The sequence below is a fragment of the Phocoena sinus genome, chromosome 19 (assembly GCF_008692025.1).
Source record: "Phocoena sinus isolate mPhoSin1 chromosome 19, mPhoSin1.pri, whole genome shotgun sequence".
In the NCBI taxonomy this organism is placed as follows: domain Eukaryota; kingdom Metazoa; phylum Chordata; class Mammalia; order Artiodactyla; family Phocoenidae; genus Phocoena; species Phocoena sinus.
In genome coordinates, this window is record NC_045781.1 from 59343559 (window position 1) to 59364959 (window position 21401).

At 56.4% G+C, this 21401-nt stretch overlaps 1 protein-coding gene and 1 long non-coding RNA gene across 3 annotated transcripts; one reads left to right on the forward strand and one right to left on the reverse strand.

Moving 5' to 3' along the window:
* Positions 1 to 656: 656 nt before the first annotated feature.
* SPIRE2 (spire type actin nucleation factor 2) lies at positions 657 to 19113 on the forward strand. Of its 2 annotated transcripts, none has more exons than XM_032614387.1 (14): positions 657 to 691; positions 4974 to 5333; positions 7932 to 8012; positions 8099 to 8263; positions 8911 to 8997; positions 9128 to 9304; positions 9399 to 9568; positions 10183 to 10360; positions 11567 to 11661; positions 12830 to 12964; positions 13056 to 13123; positions 17091 to 17118; positions 17729 to 17844; positions 18073 to 19113. In XM_032614387.1, the coding sequence occupies exons 2-14, from the start codon at positions 5078 to 5080 to the stop codon at positions 18293 to 18295; spliced, it is 1779 nt and encodes a 592-aa protein (XP_032470278.1). In that variant the 5' UTR covers positions 657 to 691; positions 4974 to 5077; the 3' UTR covers positions 18296 to 19113. The 2 variants fall into 2 exon arrangements, with proteins under 2 accessions (XP_032470278.1, XP_032470280.1); XM_032614389.1 differs by having other exon boundaries at positions 9128 to 9295.
* On the reverse strand, positions 13284 to 21335 carry LOC116744537. Its single transcript, XR_004347082.1, has 3 exons — positions 20161 to 21335; positions 17589 to 17870; positions 13284 to 13344 (listed from the first exon to the last, which is right to left on the reverse strand). It is a non-coding gene; the product is annotated as an uncharacterized LOC116744537 (long non-coding RNA).
* Between the last annotated feature and the right edge of the window lie 66 nt (positions 21336 to 21401).

Genomic DNA, 21401 nt, shown 5'->3' on the forward strand with positions numbered 1-21401 from the left:
AGTGCCATGTTTAACGATAAACCTAATAAAATACCTAGAGCCCAATTCAGCACCTGGGTTTCGTCCCAGGGACTCTGAGTCTCTGGCAGAGACAGACTGGGGAGAAATCCCCAGAGGTGGTGGCCAGACGCCAGCTGACCCAGCGCAGCTGTCGGGAACTCTGGAGCAAGGCCTGCCCTTTCCACTGCGTCTGGGTTTCTCATCTAGCTCTGATTTGGGGGTGTGCGGCTTCCGACCGTGAGGGCTTTCCCTGGGCCTGGCTGACCCGAGTTAGCCCCTGTTTACTTCCTCTCTCCCCTTTCACTTGTGCCCTCAGCCTTGCTTCCCGAGGGGGCGGGATGGACTCCGTGGCCCTGTTGGCTGCCCCCTCTGAGTGGTCGCTGTGCAGGGCGAGCAGGGGCTGTCTTTGCCAGCCTACCCTCCGCCCCTGGGGCAGGGCTGCACGACTCGCCTGGTGTCCAGCCGGGAGCTGGGCCTTGTTGGTGTCCGTCCAGGGACTGATGGCTCAGCTTTCTGGTTTCTGATGGAGACCTTGGGCGATGCACTGTGTGCTCCTGGTGGGGGGACAGTGGGGGGCGGGGGCCGGCCCCGTGTGTCGGGTCCCAGGGCCGCTGAAGCTGGTCCCGACTGCCTCTTCTCTCCCTTTGCAGAGTCCACAGCGATGGTGTCACCGGCCAGCTCGGAAGCCCAGGTACTTTAAAAACAAACTCTACACGTTAAAAGTTAGGTGTCTTGTATAACGCACTTAAAGTTATACAGTTGCTCCCGTGAGGCAGGATGCAGATAAATGCTCAGTGGCTTAGTGGAAGGGCTTGATAGGGAGATTGAGCCCAGAGGGCAGGCGGTGATGGGGGAGCCCGCCAGGGTGGTGTGGATGCGGTGGGCCTGAGGTTCAGGGGGAGTGATGTACCTCCCTCCCTCTCCCCTGCGACCCCCGGGCTCCTGGAGGGGCCTCCCACTGACCCGAGGGAGGAGGGGGGGCAAAGGTGATGTGGTCTCCGGGGCTCCCTGGTCACAGAGTGTTGGACAGGAATTGGGTCTGGGGGACAAACAGGAAAAGCAGCCCACAACCAATGTCCCGGAGCCCCCATCCAACCCAGAAGGCAAACCTCACCGGCAGGACCTCTTCCTGTGTCTCCCGTCCCATCCGCCCGCCCGCAGGTAATTGAATTCGATGTTTATCATTCTCCTGCCTTACGAAAACCAGTTTTGTGCAAATACGTATTTATATATTAAACACAGTGTTAGAGCAAGGGTGTGGGCACAGGCCAAACGAGGCTGTGTGGTTTGCTGTGTAGAATTCAGAAACAATAATAAAACCATCCCCAAGTTTTCTGACTTTTTCTCATCGCCCCATGCTGGCCATTCTTAATAATGTCAGTGATAAGATACCCCTCTGGCTGGGGTGGATGCCCTGCTGGTTACACAGCATGAATTTCCCATAGGATTGCCGTGAACTCTGTGCTATACAGTTTTCTGGAACTTGAGGGGGAAAAACCCAGCTACGCGTTTCCAAGAACTGATTTCACTGCTTGCCGGCTCCTGCTGCCGGGGCTGCCCTGCTGCCCGCAGGCCTCAAGTAGACTTGTGTTCACGACCTCCCGCTCCAAAGGAGGCCTCTTGTTAGCAGTTTTGAAACTATTTACAAGGAACTCTGTATGTAGGGGTCCAGTCTGCACCGTTCTGCCTGGAGCCTCATCAATCAACCTGAGAGCCCCACCCGAGGAAGTGGGGCAGGGCAGTCTCCTGTGCGGTTTGCCTAGATTCTCACACTGGCCCTTCGGTTACTCGGGCCGGTCCCTGGGGCTGGCCCACTGGGCCTGCGGGTGCCTGGTTCCCACGCTGCCCGGGCAGGCGGGGTTCAGGGTTCTGAGGCTCTTGGCTGGCTGCCCAGATTTTTCCTTATGGGGAAGCCGGTGGTCTTTGCCTCTGAGAAGCTTTTAAGGAGCAGCTATCAGATAAGAGACTGCAGTGGAGTTAACCCTTTCACTGATGTGATGCCCGCACGGGCCTGCGACCAGGACCACCGGGGGAGGCTGGGTGGGCGGCAGGCTGTGCTGGAGCAGGGGAGCTTTGCTGCCTGCCCCACCCCATGGGGCACAGTGGCCTCCTTCGGAGAGACTGAGTCAGGGCCACCCCTGTGGTTGGCAGGGGCTGTGAGGTCCCCCTGCGGGGGTGGGAGTGGAGTTCACTCCCCCCTACCATCTCCTTCCTGGCCCCCACCTCTGAGCCAAGAAAGGACCACTGGAAATTTGTGTAAAGTAGGGCCCTCGCCCACCCAGCAGTCCTGAGGGGCATCCAGGCGCTTTCTGGAGATCCCACTGCCGCAGGGACTCCACCAGCCACGGCCTGGCCCTTCAGTCATCTGTCAGATGTGGCCGGCCTTCGGCCTTTGGGCCTCTGACTCATGGTTCTAGGGTGCGACTTGGAGCCAGGTCTGACCCTCACCTCTGAGGCAGAGATAAGACATCTCCAGGCTGGGAGTGTTGTTGACTTTTGCTGGAACTTTTCTCCCACTGGGCCCTTGCTCTTCCCACACGTCCAGTGTCCCGAGCCAGGCTTACGCCCCTAGGCCCCCTCCAGGCTCAGGGTGTCTTCGGAGGCGTTTCTGCAGGACAGGGAAGGCCTGTTCTCGTGCCCTGTCCCCTGCACAGCACTGACACTCGCGCCTGTCCTTCAGCTCTGCTCCAGCCCACTCCCTTGGGGCCCAGGGGGGTAGATCACAGGAAAGGAGAGGAGAGGCCAGAAGGGCCCCGGAGGCCAGGTGGCCCGCACGTACCTGGTGAGGGTACAGCTCTGTCCGTGGCACAAGGTCTGGGCACCGGCTGCAGGCCAACCCGACCCCCAGGCCAGCGCAGCCATCCTGTGCCATTCTGTGTCTCTGCCCCACCTGTGAAACCAGAGGTTACCTCAAGGCTTGTGGCAAGGTTGAGTGGCAAAGAGGCTGTTGTCATCTTGGCATGTGTGTGTCTTCTGCATCATTGTCCTCAAGGGAAACCACGAAAGCAGTTTCAAAACACAAAAACAAAGTGCTGTGCATACTGGATGCAGCTTCCTTAGGTCTTTTTTTTTTTTTTTTTTAAGGATTTATTTATTTATTTTTGGCTGCGTTGGGTCTTCGTTGCTGCGCGCAGGGCTTTCTCTAGTTGCGGCGAGCGGGGGCTACTCTTCGTTGCAGTGCACATGATTCTCACGTGGGTGGCTTCTCCTTGTGGAGCACGGGCTCTAGGCGCACAGACTTCAGTAGTTACGGCTCGTGGGCTTAGCTGCTCCGCGGCATGTGGGATCTTCCCGGACCAGGGCTCGAACCCGTGTCCCCTGCATTGGCAGGCGGATTCTTAACCACTGCGCCACCAGGGAAGTCCAGCTTCCTCATTCTTATTTCTTATGCTCAGCTGAGCCACTGCTGGCATGGAACTGGCTTTCCCCTTGGTGCCTCCCTGTCAAGCAGACCCGCGTCCCAGGGCCACTGTGTGAGCAGGGGCTGTTGGGGTGCACACGGCACGGGGACAGATGACTGTCTTCCACAGAACCTGGCTTCCTAGATGTTAATGGCAGTCTGTGAAAACAGGGTTCCCCACCAAGTAAAATTGAAAGCAGAGTGGAGAGGTCTCTCTACTGCAGGACTCATGTTTCTAATATGCTAATCCACTTTTTAAAAACCTTACTATGGGGCTTCCCTGCTGGCACAGTGGTTAAGAGTCCGCCTGCCAATGCAGGGACACAGGTTCATGCACTGGTCTGGGAAGATCCCACATGCCGTGGAGCAGCTAAAGCTCACGAGCCACAACTTCTGAGCCCCACGTGCCACAACTACTGAGTCCCACGTGCCACAACTACTGAAGCCCGCGTGCCTAGAGCCCGTGCTCCGCAACAAGAGAAGCCTGCACAGTGAGAAGCCCGCGCAACGTGACTAGAGTAGCCCCCACTCGCCGCAACTAGAGAAAGCCCGCGCTTAGCAACGAGGACCCAATGCAGCCAAAAATAAATAAATAAATAAATAAATTAAAAAAAAAAAACTTACTATGGAGAAAGAATTTCAAAGCATATACAAAGCCAGCAGAATAGCATGGTGGGCCCCGCAGCTAAGGACACACCTGTTCCCTGCGGGCGCCGCCCCTTCCCTCCCCACCTGCCCCCTGGTGACCCCACCCTGCCTCCCCGTCCTCAGGTACACTTACTTTTTAGGTTTTTCTTTTTCAGGTTAAATTTACATACACTGAAATTTACAAGCAGCTTAAAATACTGAAGGGAGGGGATCTTGCTTTTTGTGAGTTCCAGTGTCAAACTTTATCGAATAAGCTAGTCTTTCTTTTCTGATTTAAAATATACTGTTACAGCATATGAAAAGCTAATGTTTCACTAGGTTGCCTCTCTGTCTTTTTTAACAAAGCCGTTGGGGTAACAGACATTTTGGTGAGTCCTGACCACGTGTATACCATGTAAGCGACACTGTACTCGAGAACACAGACTTTTCCAACGTTTCCATAGGCTGCACAGCCTCCACCCCCCATGCGGCTGGGAGCCGTGGGCCGGCCCTTGGGGACTGTAGATTTGTACGCGGAGCCCAGCAGCCTGGAGTTCTGGCTCTGGGCTGTGTCACGAGGGTCAGGGCTCCACACGGCTGCCCAGCTCACGACTAGCGTGGATATGTTTTTCCTCTCTCTTGGTTCAGTTCCCCCAGAGAGGAGCTGCAGTCCCGTGGCAAAAGCGTGTTGGATTACAAGAACTTGCACACAGTTTTCCACAGTGGCTGTGCTGCACGGTGAGCACCCTGTTGCCCGTTTGGGTGACCCTGGGCGCATCCCCAGGGAGGACAGCTGCTGTTCCATTCACCATTAGAAGCCACGCGGTGGTGACCTTCCATCCTGCGGCAGCTGGGACCCCGGCCGCCGCCGGCCCCCTCCCGACACCCCTCCAGTTCGTGTGTGCCCATCCCTGCCTGTTTGTGACCGCGGGCCCCTGTCCCGCAGGTGGTTCGTCGCTGGCTTCGCCATCTACCGCGCGCTGGACTGGGGGCTGGCGGAGCACGTGGAGCGGCGAGCTCAGCCCGCAGCTGGAACGGCTCATCGACCTCATGGCCAACAGCGACTGCGACGACGATGGCGGTGGCGGCGCAGCCGACGAGGGCTACGGGGCCCCCGAGGAGGAGGAGGAGGCCGAGGGCGGCCCCCGCGCCGTGCGCACCTTCACACAGGCCATGCGCCTGTGCGCCGCGCGCCTGACCGAGCCCCGGGGCGCTCAGGACCCACTACCAGGCCGTGTGCCGCGCACTCTTCGTGGAGACGCTGGAGCTGCGCGCCTTCCTCGCCAGGGTCCGGGAGGCCAAGGAGGTGAGTGGAGACGGGGGGACGCCCAGGCCGTAGGGACCAAGGACATGGGGGCGCCTGGCAGGGGCTGAGGGCGAGGCAGACGGGACACGTGGGGGCGGGTGGAGCAAGGGGTGGGGCCGTGAAGGCGCCTCCACCCGCAGAGGCGGGGGCCAGGAGGGCGGGCCAGGCTGTCCCTCCCCAGTCCCTGCCTCCTTCCCTGTCTCCCTCTGTCCGTCCACAGGGGGTGGAAATCCTCAGCTCGCAGCTCACTCTGTGTGGGAGTGCCCTGAACGCTTTGTAGGTTTTAGCTTAACCCGCACACCTCCTGCTTACCCGGTTTTGCACAGGAGGGAACTGAGGCTCAGAAACTTATATAAGTGGCACCTTTACCCCGTGACCTCACTCCTGTTGCCTCTAAGTTAGTTATTAACTTCTCTGATCCCCATGTTTGCATCTGCAAAAGGGCTGTGCCTCCTGCCTCCGGCTCACCTGCCCAGGTGATGGTTCCTTCCGAAAATAGGGTGCAGAGGGCGGCCCAGGACCCATGCAGAGGTGCCAGCATGCTGGAGCTTTGGGGAGGTGGGCAGTTCAGTGAGAGGACGCTCGCCCAGGTGTTTGCCCCGCTGGTGACAGTCTGCTGTTCCCCTCCGCCTCCCTCCGCGGTTATCACCCTTTTTCCGGATGAGCAGTTGGAAAGCCTCTGAGAGGCTGTGTCCTTGCCCCACGCCACAGCTAGTACAGAGCAGAGGGGGCCTGACCCGGCTCCCAGCTGGCCTTCTCCCGGGGCTGCTCCGCTTCTTCGTGGTCTCAGAGTCACAGGAGGTGACAGTCTCCGCCCCAGCTCTCCCAGCCTCTCCCTTGGCGGGAACTGAGGTGTTTCCTTGAAACGGGGGTCACAGCCCACAGGGACCCCTGCCTTCCGCCAGCATTTCACAGATGAGAAAAAGCAGAGATTTTTGGAGAGGTCGGGAGGTATTTTTGGAATTAACTGCTGCTGGTCCCTGATTCCACCCTGGCCCTTCGTGGGCACGTGTCTCTCGTTTCCTCTGACCAGGAAGCGTTCCTGCACAGCTTCTCTGGCTCTGAGCTTGAGCAGGCTCTCAGGGTTGTTTTGATCGATGGGCCTGGGACCCAGCGCAGGACAATTCAGATGCTCCTTGAGCCACTTGGCCCTCATCTACAGCCCAATCCTAGCCCAAGGGGGGGGGTGGCCCCTCGGCAAGGCCTGTGCCTCCGAAGCCCCATCCCCCTTCTTCCCTCCCCACGCTTCTTCGGCATCTCAGAGATGTCCTTCCAGTGCTCTCATTGTGGATGGTCCTAATGCTTTTCTGTCACCTGTCCTGTTGCTGAGGTCAATTCCTTACCCAGGCAATAAAAGCTCTTTGTTTTAGGAGCAAACAGCTCTAGACTTCAAGCAGTTGACCCGAGAGAAGTCTGGGAAATTGGAGGAGGTGGTGAGAGGGAGGCTGTTGGTGGGGCGCAGCTGGGCTGGCATTTGGGCAGAAACAGCCTACTCAGGGGGCAGGTAGAGATACTCCAGGAACGACAGGAGACCCACCTTCCTGCCCTTTGGGGAGACCGCCAGATCACACGCAGGTCTATTTTTAGAATCACACACCTTGTGCTTCTCAGAGACTTGGCAGAGTTTTCTAGAGCGTCCCAAAGCAGTTTGGCAAGTGGCTTGGGGTGAAAGCCAGGGTAACCGGTTCTGTCTGATTTGGGGGATGGGGAGGGCGAGGCTGTGCGCCAAAGGCAGCTGCTTCTCCAGGGAGGAAGATTGGAGGAAGAAAGGCAGCTGCTGCCAAGATGCAGGGCAATGAACCTAGCAGCCTCTTCCCAAATGCTCAGCATAGAACAGCTACCTCACGATCCCAGACATCCTTCTTGGGCCCTCACCGTGATGGCAGCATTTTCCCCAGGCTGTGAAATCCATCCCTGTGACTGTTTGCCTTGGCCTGCTGAGTAACTCACCCTCTCGGCTGTCCACCCACCCATCCAACTACCCGTTATTGATTCATTTATTCGTTCAGCCAATGTTTAAGACCTAGCACGTGTCTCACACAGTGCTAGGAGCCAGAAACACGAAGATAAAAAAATAAAAGCAAAAACAGAAACTGTGGTTCTGGCCTCATGGAGCCAACCATTCAGACAACAGTCAAAGCAGCAGATAAATGTACAACTGCAGATGGGATCGTGTGCAGAGAAGCGGCCGAGGGTGTCCCGTGACGGTGGGTGTGCGTGGGGCCCGGGGGCCCTGTGAGCTGAGGTCTGAAGCCCTCAGTGAGGGGGATCAGTGAGGGAAGGGGACAGATTCTACTGCAGCCAGGAGGTACTGTGTGGGTGCTACGTGGAGGTTGTGCTTTCTCCCCTGCCCTTGCCTGGGAGATGCAGCCACAGATAGCCAGTGGGACTCCAGTGTTCCCGTGGGGCTCCAAGGCTGATGGCCTGGTTCCCCCAGATATCTTTCTGAGCCCCAAAGCCTTGTCCAAAGTGCTCACTTGTCCCTTTTGTAGCTGGTGGACCAGTAGCCCCTGTGGTGCACAAGCATCCCCAGGGAGACAGGCCAGCAGGGCCCACATCCCCACAGCTGCTCTTCTCCCATTTCTCCTGGACTTACAGATGCTGCAGAAGCTTCGGGAGGACGAGCCGCAGTCAGAAAAGCCCCTGATGGAGCTCGACAGCCTGGGGCGCACGGACTGGGTAAGACGTGGCCCCCGCTGGCCCGGGGCACAGCCCGGGAGCCCTGCCCGGGGCTAAGGGCCATTTTCATCTTCTCGGGGGCCCAGGCCCGACTCTGGGTCCAGCTCATGCGGGAGCTGCGCCACGGAGTGAAGCTGAAGAAGGTGCAGGAGCAGGAGTTCAACTCCCTGCCCACAGAGTTCCAGCTCACCCCCTTCGAGATGCTGATGCAGGACATCCGCGCCAGGAACTACAAGCTGCGCAAGGTCATGGTGCGCCCCTCAAGGTCATGGTGGGCCCCTCAGGGTCATAGTGGGCCCCTCAAGGTCATGGTGGGCCTCTCTAGGTCATGGTGCGCCCCTCAAGGTCATGGTGGGCCCCTCAAGGTCATGGTGGGCCTCTCTAGGTCATGGTGGGCCTTTCAAGGTCATGGTAGGCCGTCTTGAAGGGGGTCCATGTTCAGCCCCCCTCTGCTCGCTGGAGCCCCTCCTTGGTGTGCTGGCCACTGAACTGGGGCAGACGTGGCCCGGAGTCACATGGTGCATGGTCCTTTCAGGGACACAGTGTGACAAGGGCAGGGAGAAGGGGACCAGGGGCAGGAGCTGAGGCTGCAGGATTGTCGCATTTAACGCTCACATAGCCCCTGCTGTGTGCCAGCATCGCTGAGAATCTTAAGCGTGCGAGTTAATTTCATCATTATGACAACCCTTTGAGGTGGTGCCGTTGACCCCCATTTCCACATGAAGAATCTGAGATTCAGGGAAAGCCTGTGGTCAGGCCTTGAAGGCCACGGCCGCACAGCCACTGAGAGGGAGGCTGGAGTGAGGCCCAGGCGCTGCCCATGGCTGCATGAGCCCCTCTCAAGGCCACAGCCCTGGCAGGTGGGCCCTTAGCCTTGCTGCCCTCACCCCACACACAGGTCAACGGGGACATCCCTCCCAGGGTGAAGAAGGATGCCCACGAACTTATCCTGGACTTCATCCGCTCCCGGCCTCCGCTGAAGCAGGTACCGGCTCCCTTGGGGCGTTTGGAAGGTTGGTTCTGGGGCGCTCACTGCCCCAGGAGCACACAGGGCCTCCACGTCAGGCCTTGTGATGCCGTGGGCTCCGGATTCCTCATGCAGGGTTCCTCCCCAGCTTGGGAGTCGGCCCCCACCTGGCGCTGCCACACCCCCTGCAGGTCTCAGAGAGAAGGCTTCGCCCCTTACCCCAGAAACAGAGAACGCTGCATGAGAAGATCCTGGAGGAGATCAAGCAGGAACGCAGGCTGCGCCCCGTGGAGGACAGGCACTGGGACGGGGCGGGGTGAGCGGGGTGAGCACGGGACCACCCCTTCCTCTGCCCCTTGCCTCCCCTCCACCCCCCAACCCGTCCTGTCCTGTCCTGCCTTACCTGCTGCCTGCCCCAGGGTTCGGCTCTCTGCCCTGCATCCTCAACGCCTGCTCTGGGGACGTCAAGTCCACTTCCTGCATCAACCTGTCCATCACGGATGCCGGGAGCAGTGCCCAGCGCCCGCGGCCCCGGGTCCTGCTCAAGGCGCCCACGTTGGCTGAGATGGAGGAGATGAACGTATCTGAGGTCAGAGCCCACGGGTTCCTGAAGAGACGCTGAGGAGGAGTGGGGGAGGGGAGGGGGGAGGGGAGGAGGGAGGGGGCAAGGACACAGCCAGCGTCCATCCGGCGTCCAGCTCTGTGAGGTGCGCCCTGCTTTGAAGCTGGTGTCCTGCTGTGGGGCTGGGTCTGCCCTAGGGGCAAGCATGGCTGGGCTCAGGACCCTTTCCCATCTTGGCGGCTCAGAAGGGTCACTGGGACGGTGGCCTTGAACCACTGTGGCCTCTGCACAAAAAGGTCTAAAGCAGAGTGCTCCGTCCTCCTGGGGCTGGGAAGCTGGGCAGCCCCCCTCAGAGGTGAAAAGCCAGCATGTCCCAGCGGGGCTCTGCATCCTGGCTGCTACCCTCTGAGCCCAGAGACCAGGGTGGTGGCCATGTCCACAGGCCCCACCTGCCCCCCAGACCTGCCCTCCCAGGACTTTCCAGGAGCCGCAGACCAGGGTGTGGTTTTCGAGGCACCCGCCTCCCCCTGGCCTGGGCAGTGTGTAGCGGAGGCCCCTGTGCCCGACACCTTGGTCCAAGGACCGGCAGGAGGCGCTGGCGGGCAGAGAGGTCAGGGAGGTGCCGGCTGGCGTGTTCGCAGGAGGAAGAGTCGCCGTGTGGGGAGGTGACACTGAGGCGAGACCGCTCTTTCTCGGAGCACGACCTGGCCCAGCTCCGGAGCGAGGTGACCTCTGGCCTACAGCCCCCTGGAGGCCTGGAACGGGCTCGGCCGCGTGCGGACAGCGTGCAGTCCTGGACGCCCAGCGCCCAGGAGCCAGGTGGGTGCTGCCCTCCCTTCCCTGGGCACCCTCCTGCAGGCGCCCTTTGCCCCTGCCCGGTCCCAGCGGCTTCAGAGGGTACAGGGAGCTCACACCTGCGGGAAGGGTATTTATCGCCCCAGGCAGCCATCCCCCACCTTTTGAAACTTTATTAAATTAGTAATACATACTCATTGTAAAACTAAAAAAAAAAGTTCCCATGGGGCTTCCCTGGTGGCGTAGTGGTTGAGAGTCTGCCTGCCGATGCAGGGGACACGGGTTCGTGCCCCGGGCCGGGAAGATCCCACATGCCGCGGAGCGGCTGGGCCCGTGAGCCATGGCTGCTGAGCCTGCGCGTCCGGAGCCTGTGCTCCGCAACGGGAGAGGCCACAACAGCGAGAGGCCCGCGTAAACCAAAAAAAAAAAAAAAAAAAAAAAGTTCCCATGATTCTATTACCTAGGGATAATTGCTGTTGACATATTGGTGTATAGAAAGAAAGCTGGATGGATGGATGATTGACAGATCCTTCTAGTGTTTCTGTCAATGGAGACGTGCCCACAGAGTAGCACACACCACTCTGGAGCCTGACCAGTGCCCTGGGTTTTGTCACGAGCCCCGCCCTTTCCCCGTCGGTCAGCACGCAGGACGGTACGGTTCTGCTGGCCACACAGGATTAGTTGGTCCCCTCCGTGGTGAAGGCTGGGCCCCACCAAGTGCCCCGGGTCACAGGGTTGCCACCCTGCCCAGTGCCTCCCACCAGGCATGGCCAGGCCCCCTTCTCTCCCCTCAGGGTCACCTTGAGCCCCTGTGTTGCTTTCTGGCCCCTCTCGGGATGGTCTCATTTGGTGGCTATGACTCACTCCTGGTGTGAAGAGGTCCAGGCCAGGCATTCCGTACCTCACTGTCCCCCTATGGTGGAGGTGGACCCCCTCTTCCCCCTCCGACCCTCTCTGCCCCTCTGGGTCTTCAGGCAAAGGGTGGTGAGGGGCGCTGACCAAGGCTGCCACGGCCCCATGATGGGGTGCAGATACGGGCCCCTCTGGCCTGCCGCACTGCACAGGCCCTGGATGTGGGAGATGTGTCCTCTACTAGACCCCTCACCCCCAGGAAACCACCGCACCATCACCTCCTGCTGCCTGGAGGGCCATCTCCCCCTTCCCTGGGCACAGCTGTCCAACGCCAGAACACCTGCAGGTTGTCCTGACAGCCCCCGGGTCTTCTACCAGGTTCTGTCAGCATCCAGTCCCGGCATGACCCCAGCTCCCCGCCACGCAGTGACCTGGGCTCAGTCGAGGACAGGCCTGGGGCCTCCGAGTGGCTGGTGAGTGACGGAGGCGCGGTGGTCCAAGGTGGCTGTGATGGGCTGGTGTGCCAGCTGGGCTCAGGAGGGGTGAGGGCTCCCCTCAGTGGTGTGCGGGGTCTATGCTCCAGCCACCCCATCTGGGCAGGTTGGGCTCAGGAGGGGTGAGGGCTCCCCTCAGTGGTGTGCGGGGTCCGCGCTCCAGCCACTCAACCTGGGCAGGTTGGGCTTTGCTGCCGTCCCCTGGACCTTCTGGGTACTGCGGCCCCCTGGGCCGGAGAGGGGCCTTGCTAAGGGGACAGCCCAGTTCCACCTCTGGGGGCTCAGGACAGGTGAGAAGCCCATCGCCCTGTGCCTGGAAGGCAGCCTGGTGACACTGGAGAGCACTTTCTCAGGTCTCGACTCTGTGCCGCTCCCTCTCGGCGCCTCCGTTTCATTGGCTGTGAATTTTGTCTGACTTTTCATTGTGAGGAGCTAACAGTTGCTGACGTTTTGAGGTCCCCACTTGGACCTGAACCTTGGTGGATGATTTTATCAAATGCGATGAGAGCAGTGAAGTGCCTGGGGGGCCACAGGGCACCGTGCTGATGCTTTGAGAGACGGAGTTCTGTGCTAAGAACACAGGACTGTTCCCCTGGGGGCTAGGACAGGGTGTACTCGCCATGGCGGCCCAAAGGGCCGGGCGGTTATGACGAGGTGGACAGGTGCAACCACCTGACTGGCAGACCCGGAGTTGCAGTGGATGGTTGGCGCTGGGAGGGAGGTGGGAGCGGGGGAGGGTTCCAGGAGGAAGGGCAGTGGGCCTGGGGACTCTGGCTGGCTCTCACTGGCCTGGTGTTGGCAGGTGGGGAGCAAGGCTGGAGGCAGATGCTTCAGGTCTGGGAGCACTGCGGATGAAGGTGGGATGGGCTGAAGGGTTACATGTGCAACGAGGCCATCCACGGGCTGGGGGCCGGCCGGTGGGGTGGGTGGGGCCAGGTCAGAGAAGCCTTGCCTGTAGCCATGCACAGAGAAGTCCCGGGGAGCGGTGCGGCTCCCTGGCGTGGCCGAGCTGAGAAGCGGGGCGTTTTATGGAGCTGCTGGGCTTGGTGGACCGAGGCCAGGGAGGTGCCAGGGTCCTCCGGGAAGAGGGGAACTTATGGAGATGCCCTGAGAGCCTGAGACCGGCCCCTCGGGCCTCCTGCCACAGGAGTTCAGCCACCCCGTGGAGAGCCTGGCTCTGACGGTGGAGGAGGTGATGGACGTGCGCCGTGTGCTGGTGAAGGCCGAGATGGAGAAGTTCCTGCAGAATAAGGAGCTCTTCAGCAGTCTGAAGAAGGGAAAGGTGAGGGGCCCGGGGTTGGGGCAGGCGAGGGCAGGACCGGGCCTGGCGAGTTCTGGACAAAACTGGGCTCTAACCAGGCCTTTCCGTACAGATTTGCTGCTGCTGCCGGACCAAGTTCCCACTGTTCTCCTGGCCGTCCACCTGTCTCTTTTGCAAGAGGTGAGTGAGCCTTCTGAATGCACCTTGGCTGTGAATTAACATGGGAGGGAGGGGTAAGAAGCCTCTAGGCTTCTGTCTAGTAGAGCTTCCTGCAATTCTGAGGATGATCTATCAGGCACTGTGAGTTGTGCAAGGAAGGGACAGAATTTTTTATTTAATCGTAACAGCTGAGCAGCCCCCACTTTCAGCCAAGGTGGGGTAACAGGAAGCAGGACAGGCATCTTCCGCATGAAATAGCCAAAAAGAAAGAAAAAAAAAACGTCAAACACGTGAAACACTGGTTCTCAAGACATCAGGTATCAAGCAACCAACGGGAAGCAGACAGGGTGAGCTCTATCCTAGGACTGCCTCAACTCTGGACTCGGAGCCTATTCAGCTCCTGGAGTGGAGGAGCTAAAGGTGAGAACGAGGGCACCCGTGCAGCTAGAGTTCTCCCCTCTGGAGAGAGTCCTCCAGGAAGCAGGTCTCAAGAGACCTGCAGAAGGTCCCCCTTGAGTGTTCAGAGTTCTGATCAGCACATACACGCAAGGAAATTTCTGCGGGTTTGGAAGGAATCATCTTGAAGCACAGATTGGCAAACTCCAGCCCATGGGCTAAATCTGGCCCACTGCCTATTTTATAAATAAAATTTTATTGGAACATAGCCACACCCATCTGTTTATTATTCATTTAGTCACACCTAAAATGTTGACTATCTGAGCTTTTACAGGAAAAGTTGACTGACCCTGTCCTAAGGGTTTAAAGGAACAGTACCAGGAATAGTGTCTATTCCCACCAGCCATGGTGGAAAGTTGTGATTCATGGCTGCTGAGTGGAATACACAGGAAGGTCTTGCCTCACTAGCGAGAATAAGTGCCCCTAGACTGAGCACTGCTCCAGAACTAACAAATCACAAAAGCAAGACCAGAAAGGACCAAACTATTCCCAAGTATCCTGACGGCTTCCCAGAGCAAAGCTCAAGAATAGGAATAAAAATATATCCAGCAGCCAGCAAGATAAAACGCCTGGCGTCCAATCAGATATTACCAGGCATGTCAAGAAGCAGGGGAACGTGACCCATGACCCACATCACCCAGAACTGACACACATTTTAGGGTTAGCAGATAAGGACATTGGAAGGTTTTTTGTTTTTGTTTTTTTGGCCACACCGCACAGCATGCGGGATCTGGGTTCCCCAACCAGAGATTGAACCCCACGCCCCCTGCAGTGGAAGTGCGGAGTCTTAACCACTGGACCACCAGGGACGTCCTGTGGACATTAAAAGTTTTGAACTGCATTTCATATGCTGCCAAAGTTAAAGACATGGAAGAGGTAAAGGAGAGACAAATTGAACCTCTAGACATGAAAACTGGAATGTTTGGGATGAAAATTACACTGGATGATTTATAGCAGGTTAGACATTCAGAGGAATGTGCAGAAGAAAAGATTAGTTAACTTGAAGACCTAGCAATAGAAACTATCCAAAACAAAATTATCCAAAACAAAAACACTGAGAGAAAAAATAATTTGAAAACGAAAAATGTGTTGGCAAGCTGTGGGATAACATTAAGAAGCCTAATATAGGTGTAATTAAAGTTCCCAAAGATGTGGGGGCAGAAAAAGTATTTGAAGAAATAACAGCTAAAAAGGTGTTCCAAATTTGATGAAAAATATAAACCTACAAGAAACTCAGTGAACCCCAAGCACAAGAAATATGAATAAAATCACACCAAGACACATAATAATTAAATTGATCAAAACCAGTGATAAAGAGAAATTCCTAAAGTCAGTCAGCAAATAAAGACATGTTATGTACAGAGAAAGAGAAAGATGACTGCAGGTTCCTCATCAAAACATTGCAGGCAAGATGTCAGTGGAACAACATCTTTAAGGTACTGAAAGAAGAAGAAGAAAAAAAACGGTCAATCTAGAATTCTGTACCCAGCAAGAGGCAAAAGTAAAGATTTCCAGAAATACAGAAGCCGAAAAAATTCTTCACCAGCAGACCCACACTGGAACAAATGTTAAATGAGGTCTGCCACGTAGATGGAAAGTGACACCAGATGGAGACCTGAATGTACACAAAGCAATAAGAGCACTAGGAACAGCAACTCCTAACATATAAGATTATCTTCTTATACCTCTTTAAAAGGTAAACCAATACCCAGCACCCAACAAGGTAAAATTCAGTGTCCATCATCCAGTCAAAGATTACCAGGCATGCAAATAATTAATAAAAATGTATCTTGGGGGTTATCACATATCTGTAAGTAAAAAAATATAACAATAGCATTAAGACCAGAGGTGGAGGACTGTAAGTATGCTGTTATAAGTTTTTATATGAGATGGTAAAATATTACTTGAAGGAAGACTGTGGTAAGTTAAAGACTATCCTATGAGCCCAAAAGCAACCACTGGAATGGCTTGTATGTCAACAAAGAAGATAAAATGGAATCATAAAAAAGACTCAATACAGAAAGCATAAACAGGAAAAGGGAACAAAGAACAAATAGGACAAAAAGAAAACAAATCACAAGATGATAGACTTAAACCCAATTATATCAACAATTATATTAAACATAAATGGTGTAAACAATCCAATTAAAAGGCAGAGTTTCTCGGATTGAATAAAGAAAGCGAGACAATCTGCTGTCTACAAGACATGTAATTTATTTTTAATTTAATTTTATTTTTTGGCTACGCTGCACGGCTTGCAGGATCTTAGTTCCCCGACCAGGGATCAAACCCAAGCCCCCTGCAAACCCAAGCATGGAGTCCTAACCACTGGACCGCCATGGAATTCCCAAGACATGTACATTAAATAAAAGACACAAACTGGTTGGAGGGAGGTGGGTGGAGAAAGATACACCACACCAACATTAGTCTAAAGAAAGCTTGAGTTGCTATATTAATACGATACAAAGTAGACTATGGAGTAAAGAGTATTATCAGAGTTAAAGGAATTCATTTCATAACAATAAAAGGAGGAAATAATCCTGAACATTTTCCACACCTAGCAAGAGATTCAATATACATGGAACAAAACATTGACAGACTGCAAGGAAAAATAGCTAAATCCATGCTTATAGTTAGAGATACGAAACCCTAAGGGTCTAGGAGGTTTGCATGACACTACCACCAACTTGATCTAAGCGACATCTAGAGAAACTAGACCGAACAGTGCAATGTATGTTCTTATCAAGTGCACACGGAACGTGCACCAAAATTGACTATTCTGGGTCAAAAAACAAGTCTCAAAAATGCGGAAGGATTCATATCATACAAAGTATGTTTCCTGACCACAGTAAAATAAAATCAAACTAATACAGAGGTTTGTTGACGGCGAATTAATTATGGGACATCCATGCAAGAGTGCATGGTCCCTTGTTTTAAAAAATGAATTTGGACAATTTGTACTGATGTTGAGAAGAGCCCTGGTGTATCTTTATAGGATAGTACACATGATACCCCATTTCATTTACTGTATTTTTACTTTAAATGTATGTTTTTGTTAATTTATGCTTAGATATGGAGAATGGAAACTGCTGATAGGAGGGATCATCTCTAGGATGGGCTTTACCGGAGAGGACTCGTGTCTAAATTAAAATTCTCTCTAGTGTTTGAATTTTTACAACAAGAAGGCATTTACTTTTGAAATCACGTATGGGAAATAAACACTGTTAATCACTGCTTAAAGATGGGCATCTCACTTGAGGGCCCTCTGGCTCTGACAGTGCTTGTGGAGAGAGGGGTCAGGTACCCTCCACTCCAGACCAGATGCTCCCCAGCAAGAGCGAGGAGGGGCAGAAGTATTTTGGGTGCAGAGCTGAGTAAAAAGAAAAGCAAGATTTGGGAGTAAAATGAAAGTAAAGCACTGACGTGGCCAGGGGTCAAGCGGGAGGCAGTGACAGCCTAGCCTCGCCTGTGTGCCGGGCGGGTGCTGGATCCCTCACAGCTGACACTGCAAACCCTCTTCTTTTCTCTCCAGAGCTGTCTGCAGTTCCTGCAGCATAAAGGTGAGGACCACCTGGGGTCAGAGCGAGGGCCCACATCTCAGGTGTCCTGTGGCCCGACCGGGCCTGTCCGGGGGTGGGCAGAGGCTCTGCTGTCTCCTGTCGGGTGATCCCTGCTCACTACTCACCACTTCAGCTCCTTCCTCCAGAGCGATCCGCTTCTACACTTCCCAAAACTGCAGTTTTTAAAGACCCTTGTAAATGGTCCCTTTTTTTAAAAATTAAATATTCTGTGTTAGTAGGCCAGTGCCAGGAGACCCGTCTCTTTCTCTAAAAGTCCTCCTTCTGACACCCCAAATTCCTTGAGTGTCTTTGGAAAGCCTCATTTTATAGCAGCTTGGGGTGTCTGCATACACGCAGGTGTGCACAGAGGTAAAGGATAATATTTGGAAGGATGTCACCCCTTTACACCTCGTCCCAGAAACAATCATCTGTCTGAGGGATTTTTACCACCACTATTTTCAAAGCCTTACTTTTTATGCTGCCACTTGGCTATAGAGAGGCCACCTCGTCAATGCTGAGTGCTGATTGCATACTGTCCGCAATGCTCCACCTTGCGTGTTGGCAGCTGTCCGGGGGACCCGGGGGCCTGGAGTGTCTCTCTGTGTTGCAGGTGAAGATGCCGTCTAAGAAGTTTGCACACATTCCCGTGTACACGCTGGGCTTCGAGAGTCCTCCGAGGGTGCCAACCGCCAAAGTCACGCTGGCACAGAGAAGAGACGCCTTCCAGTGCGTGCCTGCCCTTGGTGACGTCCCTGTGGTGGGCAGGCATCACAGTCACCTGGAGGCTGGGCGGGGGCCTATGTGCTGGGGTGGGGTGGGGCTGAGAGGTCAGAGCCCAGGACCCAAATTCCTCCCAGGGAAGAGCTGCTGCGGGATGGACTTTGCTCTGCCTGATGTGGGCACGGGGGGATGTGGAGACTCGGGAGGACCCCTGACGGCCCCGTCCTGTCCCAGACCCCTGCAGGGCCCCCACTGGCGGAGCGTGGAGGAGGAGTTCCCGCACATCTACACCCACGGCTGCATCCTGAAGGACGTCTGCAGCGACTGCACCGGCTTCGTAGCGGACGTGGTGCGCTCCAGCCGCAGGAGTGTGGACGCCCTCAACACCACGCCCCGCCGCGCCCGCCAGACCCAGTCCCTCTATGTCCCGAACACCTGGACACTCGACCTCAAGTGATGGTCGCGGCCCCCTGGCCGCCCGGTCCGAGGCTTTTCGGGGTACCCGGGTGGCCATGCTTCTGGGGAGGAGCCAGCTAGTCCTGGACCAGGCGGAGAAGCCCCCGTCCTGGGGCACGGCGGCCCCCGGCCCTCGTGATGTGCATGTACATATATACATATACAGATACGTTTATATAATATATACACACAGCATATATATTTATATTCATGCTTCCTGGCCCCAGAGTTCATTTGGGGTCAGACTCACTCCAGGACCCTCCCTGGGGGAGGCTGTTTCCTCTCAGGATTCCTTGAGCAGAGCGGGGGTGGGGTGGGGGTGGGGCGGATGGGAACAGGTGGTCTCACTCAGATGCAGAGGGGGCACGTGGGCATACAGCAGAGGGGCTCTGGGGAAGAAGGGCCTACCCGCACGTTTTCTTTTCCGGCAGCTTCCCCTCCCTGGGTGGACGTCCAGGCCGGGACAGGGGTCCTTGGTCCCCAGGGGGCTTGGAGCACCCCCCTCGCACCTGTGCTCTCCTAGCAGGGCCGTGGGCTGCGGAGGCACCTGGGAAACCTCTAAGTGGGCTAGGATTCCCCTGTTGGGCATCCCAGCCCTCCATGTGGAAGGTCTAAGGCCAAGCTCACTCCCGGCCCCCACCTGACATCCGTACCCCGGCCATCTGCCACGCAGCCAGTATCGCTGGCCTCCCACGCTCAGAGGTGCGGGGGTGGTGCTGGCCCGGGGGCCCTGGCGATGCTGGCGGTCCTGGTACGGGAAGGAGCTCTGTAAATTGTACACAAGGCCACTCCTGGCCGAATAAATGTGGTCTCACAGTCTCCTGGCCGGGGTGTGCACTGAGCTCTGCAGTTGCAGGGATGGGCCTGTGCTCCAAGGGCCGACACTGGGCTCTGAGGGGCCACCTGCCGCCCGGTGCTGTCATGACACGAGCGTGCGCAGGCCCACTCTGTGATCTGGCCGTCTTGGTCCTGCAGCCGACAAGGGCCGTAGGTGTGTGTGTGTGACAGCCGCACAGTCTGCTGCTGCCTGTCACCTCCCAGCCTGGGGACCCTTTGGCCTCGTCCGCCACATCTCTGCTCCTGTTCTCCAGGCGAAGGGTTCCCTCAGGGCCGGCAGGTTTGGGGGAAACGTGTGGGTGAGCACCCGGGTGCTCTGCCCGCCCACAAGGACGGGGGCTTCTGTTGTCACCCCCATCTTACAGATGAGGAAACTGAGGCTCAAAGAGGTGAGGGAATTTGGCCACAGATGCACAGCTGGCCCAGGATCTTCAGCCAGGCCTATCGGATGCCAGGCTCTAAGGCCTGGCACACAGATATGGGCCCGGAGGAGGCCCCAAGGGACAGAACTTGTAACAGATGGGCCTACGGGTGAGATGCTTTCTTCAGCTAGGGTCCAGGACCCTCAGTAACAATTAGAGCAGCCAGGAGAAACAGCCCGTTCCCAGCACTTGTTCTGAGTACTTCATGGGCAGGCAGTATTATCCCCATTTTAAAATGAGAAAACTGGCACAGAGAGGGTAAAGAATTGTCCCCGGTCACACAACCAGCAAGGAGAAAGCACTTACAAGGGCAGATTACCCTGCAGGTGCGGAAACAGGGCAGGTGACACGAGCAGGGCCATGCTCCCAATAGGGGGAGACCCAGGTTCTAATCCTCACAGGAACACCTTGAAATGAAAGCCCATTGGAAAACAGAATAAACCCCATTCTGGGGCAGCTGGGCTAAGCCAGGAGGGCCCACATGGCTCCAGGGTGAGGTCAGGAGGGAGGGTCCTGCTGTCCTGGCTGCTGGGGCTCACCTCCCGCCGACCCCAGGTGCAGAAAGCTGTAGTGCTGGCCCAGGGAACCCAGTCCTGCCTCCACTCACCTAATTTAGATCCTGACAGATGGAGGTCGCCCGCTCTAGAACTGTTTACAACCAAGCTTCTCGCTGAGGAACAGGCCTTCGGGAGCACAGGGAAAGGCTCATGTTCAGAGTTGCCTGTTCAAGGAAGGCACCCCTCACAACCCCCCGGCTGCCAACTTAACAGACGGCAGGGCAGGAAGCAGCTCCTGGTGACACTCCCCTCGTTTCCATCCACAGGTGAGGCGATAAGCCTGCATAAGCTGGTCACACCTTGGAACAGCAGTGACACAGAATCTATTTAACAACTAGCCTGATCCCTGAACAATCAGAGTTTTTAGGAGGATGGTGCCCTGGAGATCCTGTATGTGCTGAGCGTGAGGCTTAGTGGCTGGATTGTGTGTGTGTGTGTGTGTGTGTGTGTGTGTGTGTGTGTGTGAGGCAGCAGCCACGTGCCAGCCAGCGTGAAGCAGTTCAAGATCCCGGTGACCAGTATGGCTGCCAGGCCAGCGGTGCGAGCACTGGCACACACACCTGCTTCCCTTCTGGGGCTGTGCCAGCAGCCTTCCTCATCTCAGCTCTGGAACCACAGACACGAAGGCAGACCCACATTCTACCTGGGCCATTTCCTTACTCTCTGAGTCCCAGTTCCTTTACCTATAAAGGTGAGGACGTCTACCTTCCACGGCCAGGTAAGAACTCAGGACAGGGCTTGGCGCCACTGTGAGGGTCGTCCGCGACCCTCCTCCGTCAGGGTGGGAGGGCCCCTTCCCCACACCAGACCATCCTGCCCTAGCAGGGGTTCTCAATCTGCCTGTACACTCTAAACCCCTGAAGACCTATTTTAAAAAATGTCAATGCCAGACCCCACATTGGAATTTCTAGGGATGAGTCCTCGACCTTCACTGTAAAAGTCCCCCCAGGAGATGACGACACACGGTAAGTGTGGCGAGCCTCCACCTTAGACCACGGATTCCCACACCCAGATGTACAGGAAAATCACCTGGGACGCACTAATGACGACAAAAAGCAAACGCCCAGGGCGTACCCTAAGGGTCGGTTTCAGGCTGCCGTGGGAGGGAGGTCGAGATCCGCAGCTTTGGGAAGCTCCTCGGCTTGGACGCGCCTACAAAGAGGACAGAACTGCCTCGCCGGCAGCCGCTGGAGGCGGCCTGCAGCGGCTGGGCGCACCCCTCCGCGACCCGCCCCCAGCTGCCGCCTGGCCCCGACCCCGCCCCCCACCCCCACCCCGCCCCGCCGGCCCG

Excerpts from the sequence above, each read along its gene's own strand:
- SPIRE2 (XM_032614387.1), top strand. The coding sequence starts at position 5,078 with ATGGCCAACAGCGACTGCGACGACGATGGCGGTGGCGGCGCAGCCGAC. Across the intron at positions 5,334-7,931 it reads GGGTCCGGGAGGCCAAGGAG|ATGCTGCAGAAGCTTCGGGA; the intron begins GTGAGTGGAGAC and ends CTGGACTTACAG. Across the intron at positions 9,305-9,398 it reads GACGGGGCGGGGTGAGCGGG|GGTTCGGCTCTCTGCCCTGC; the intron begins GTGAGCACGGGA and ends TGCCTGCCCCAG.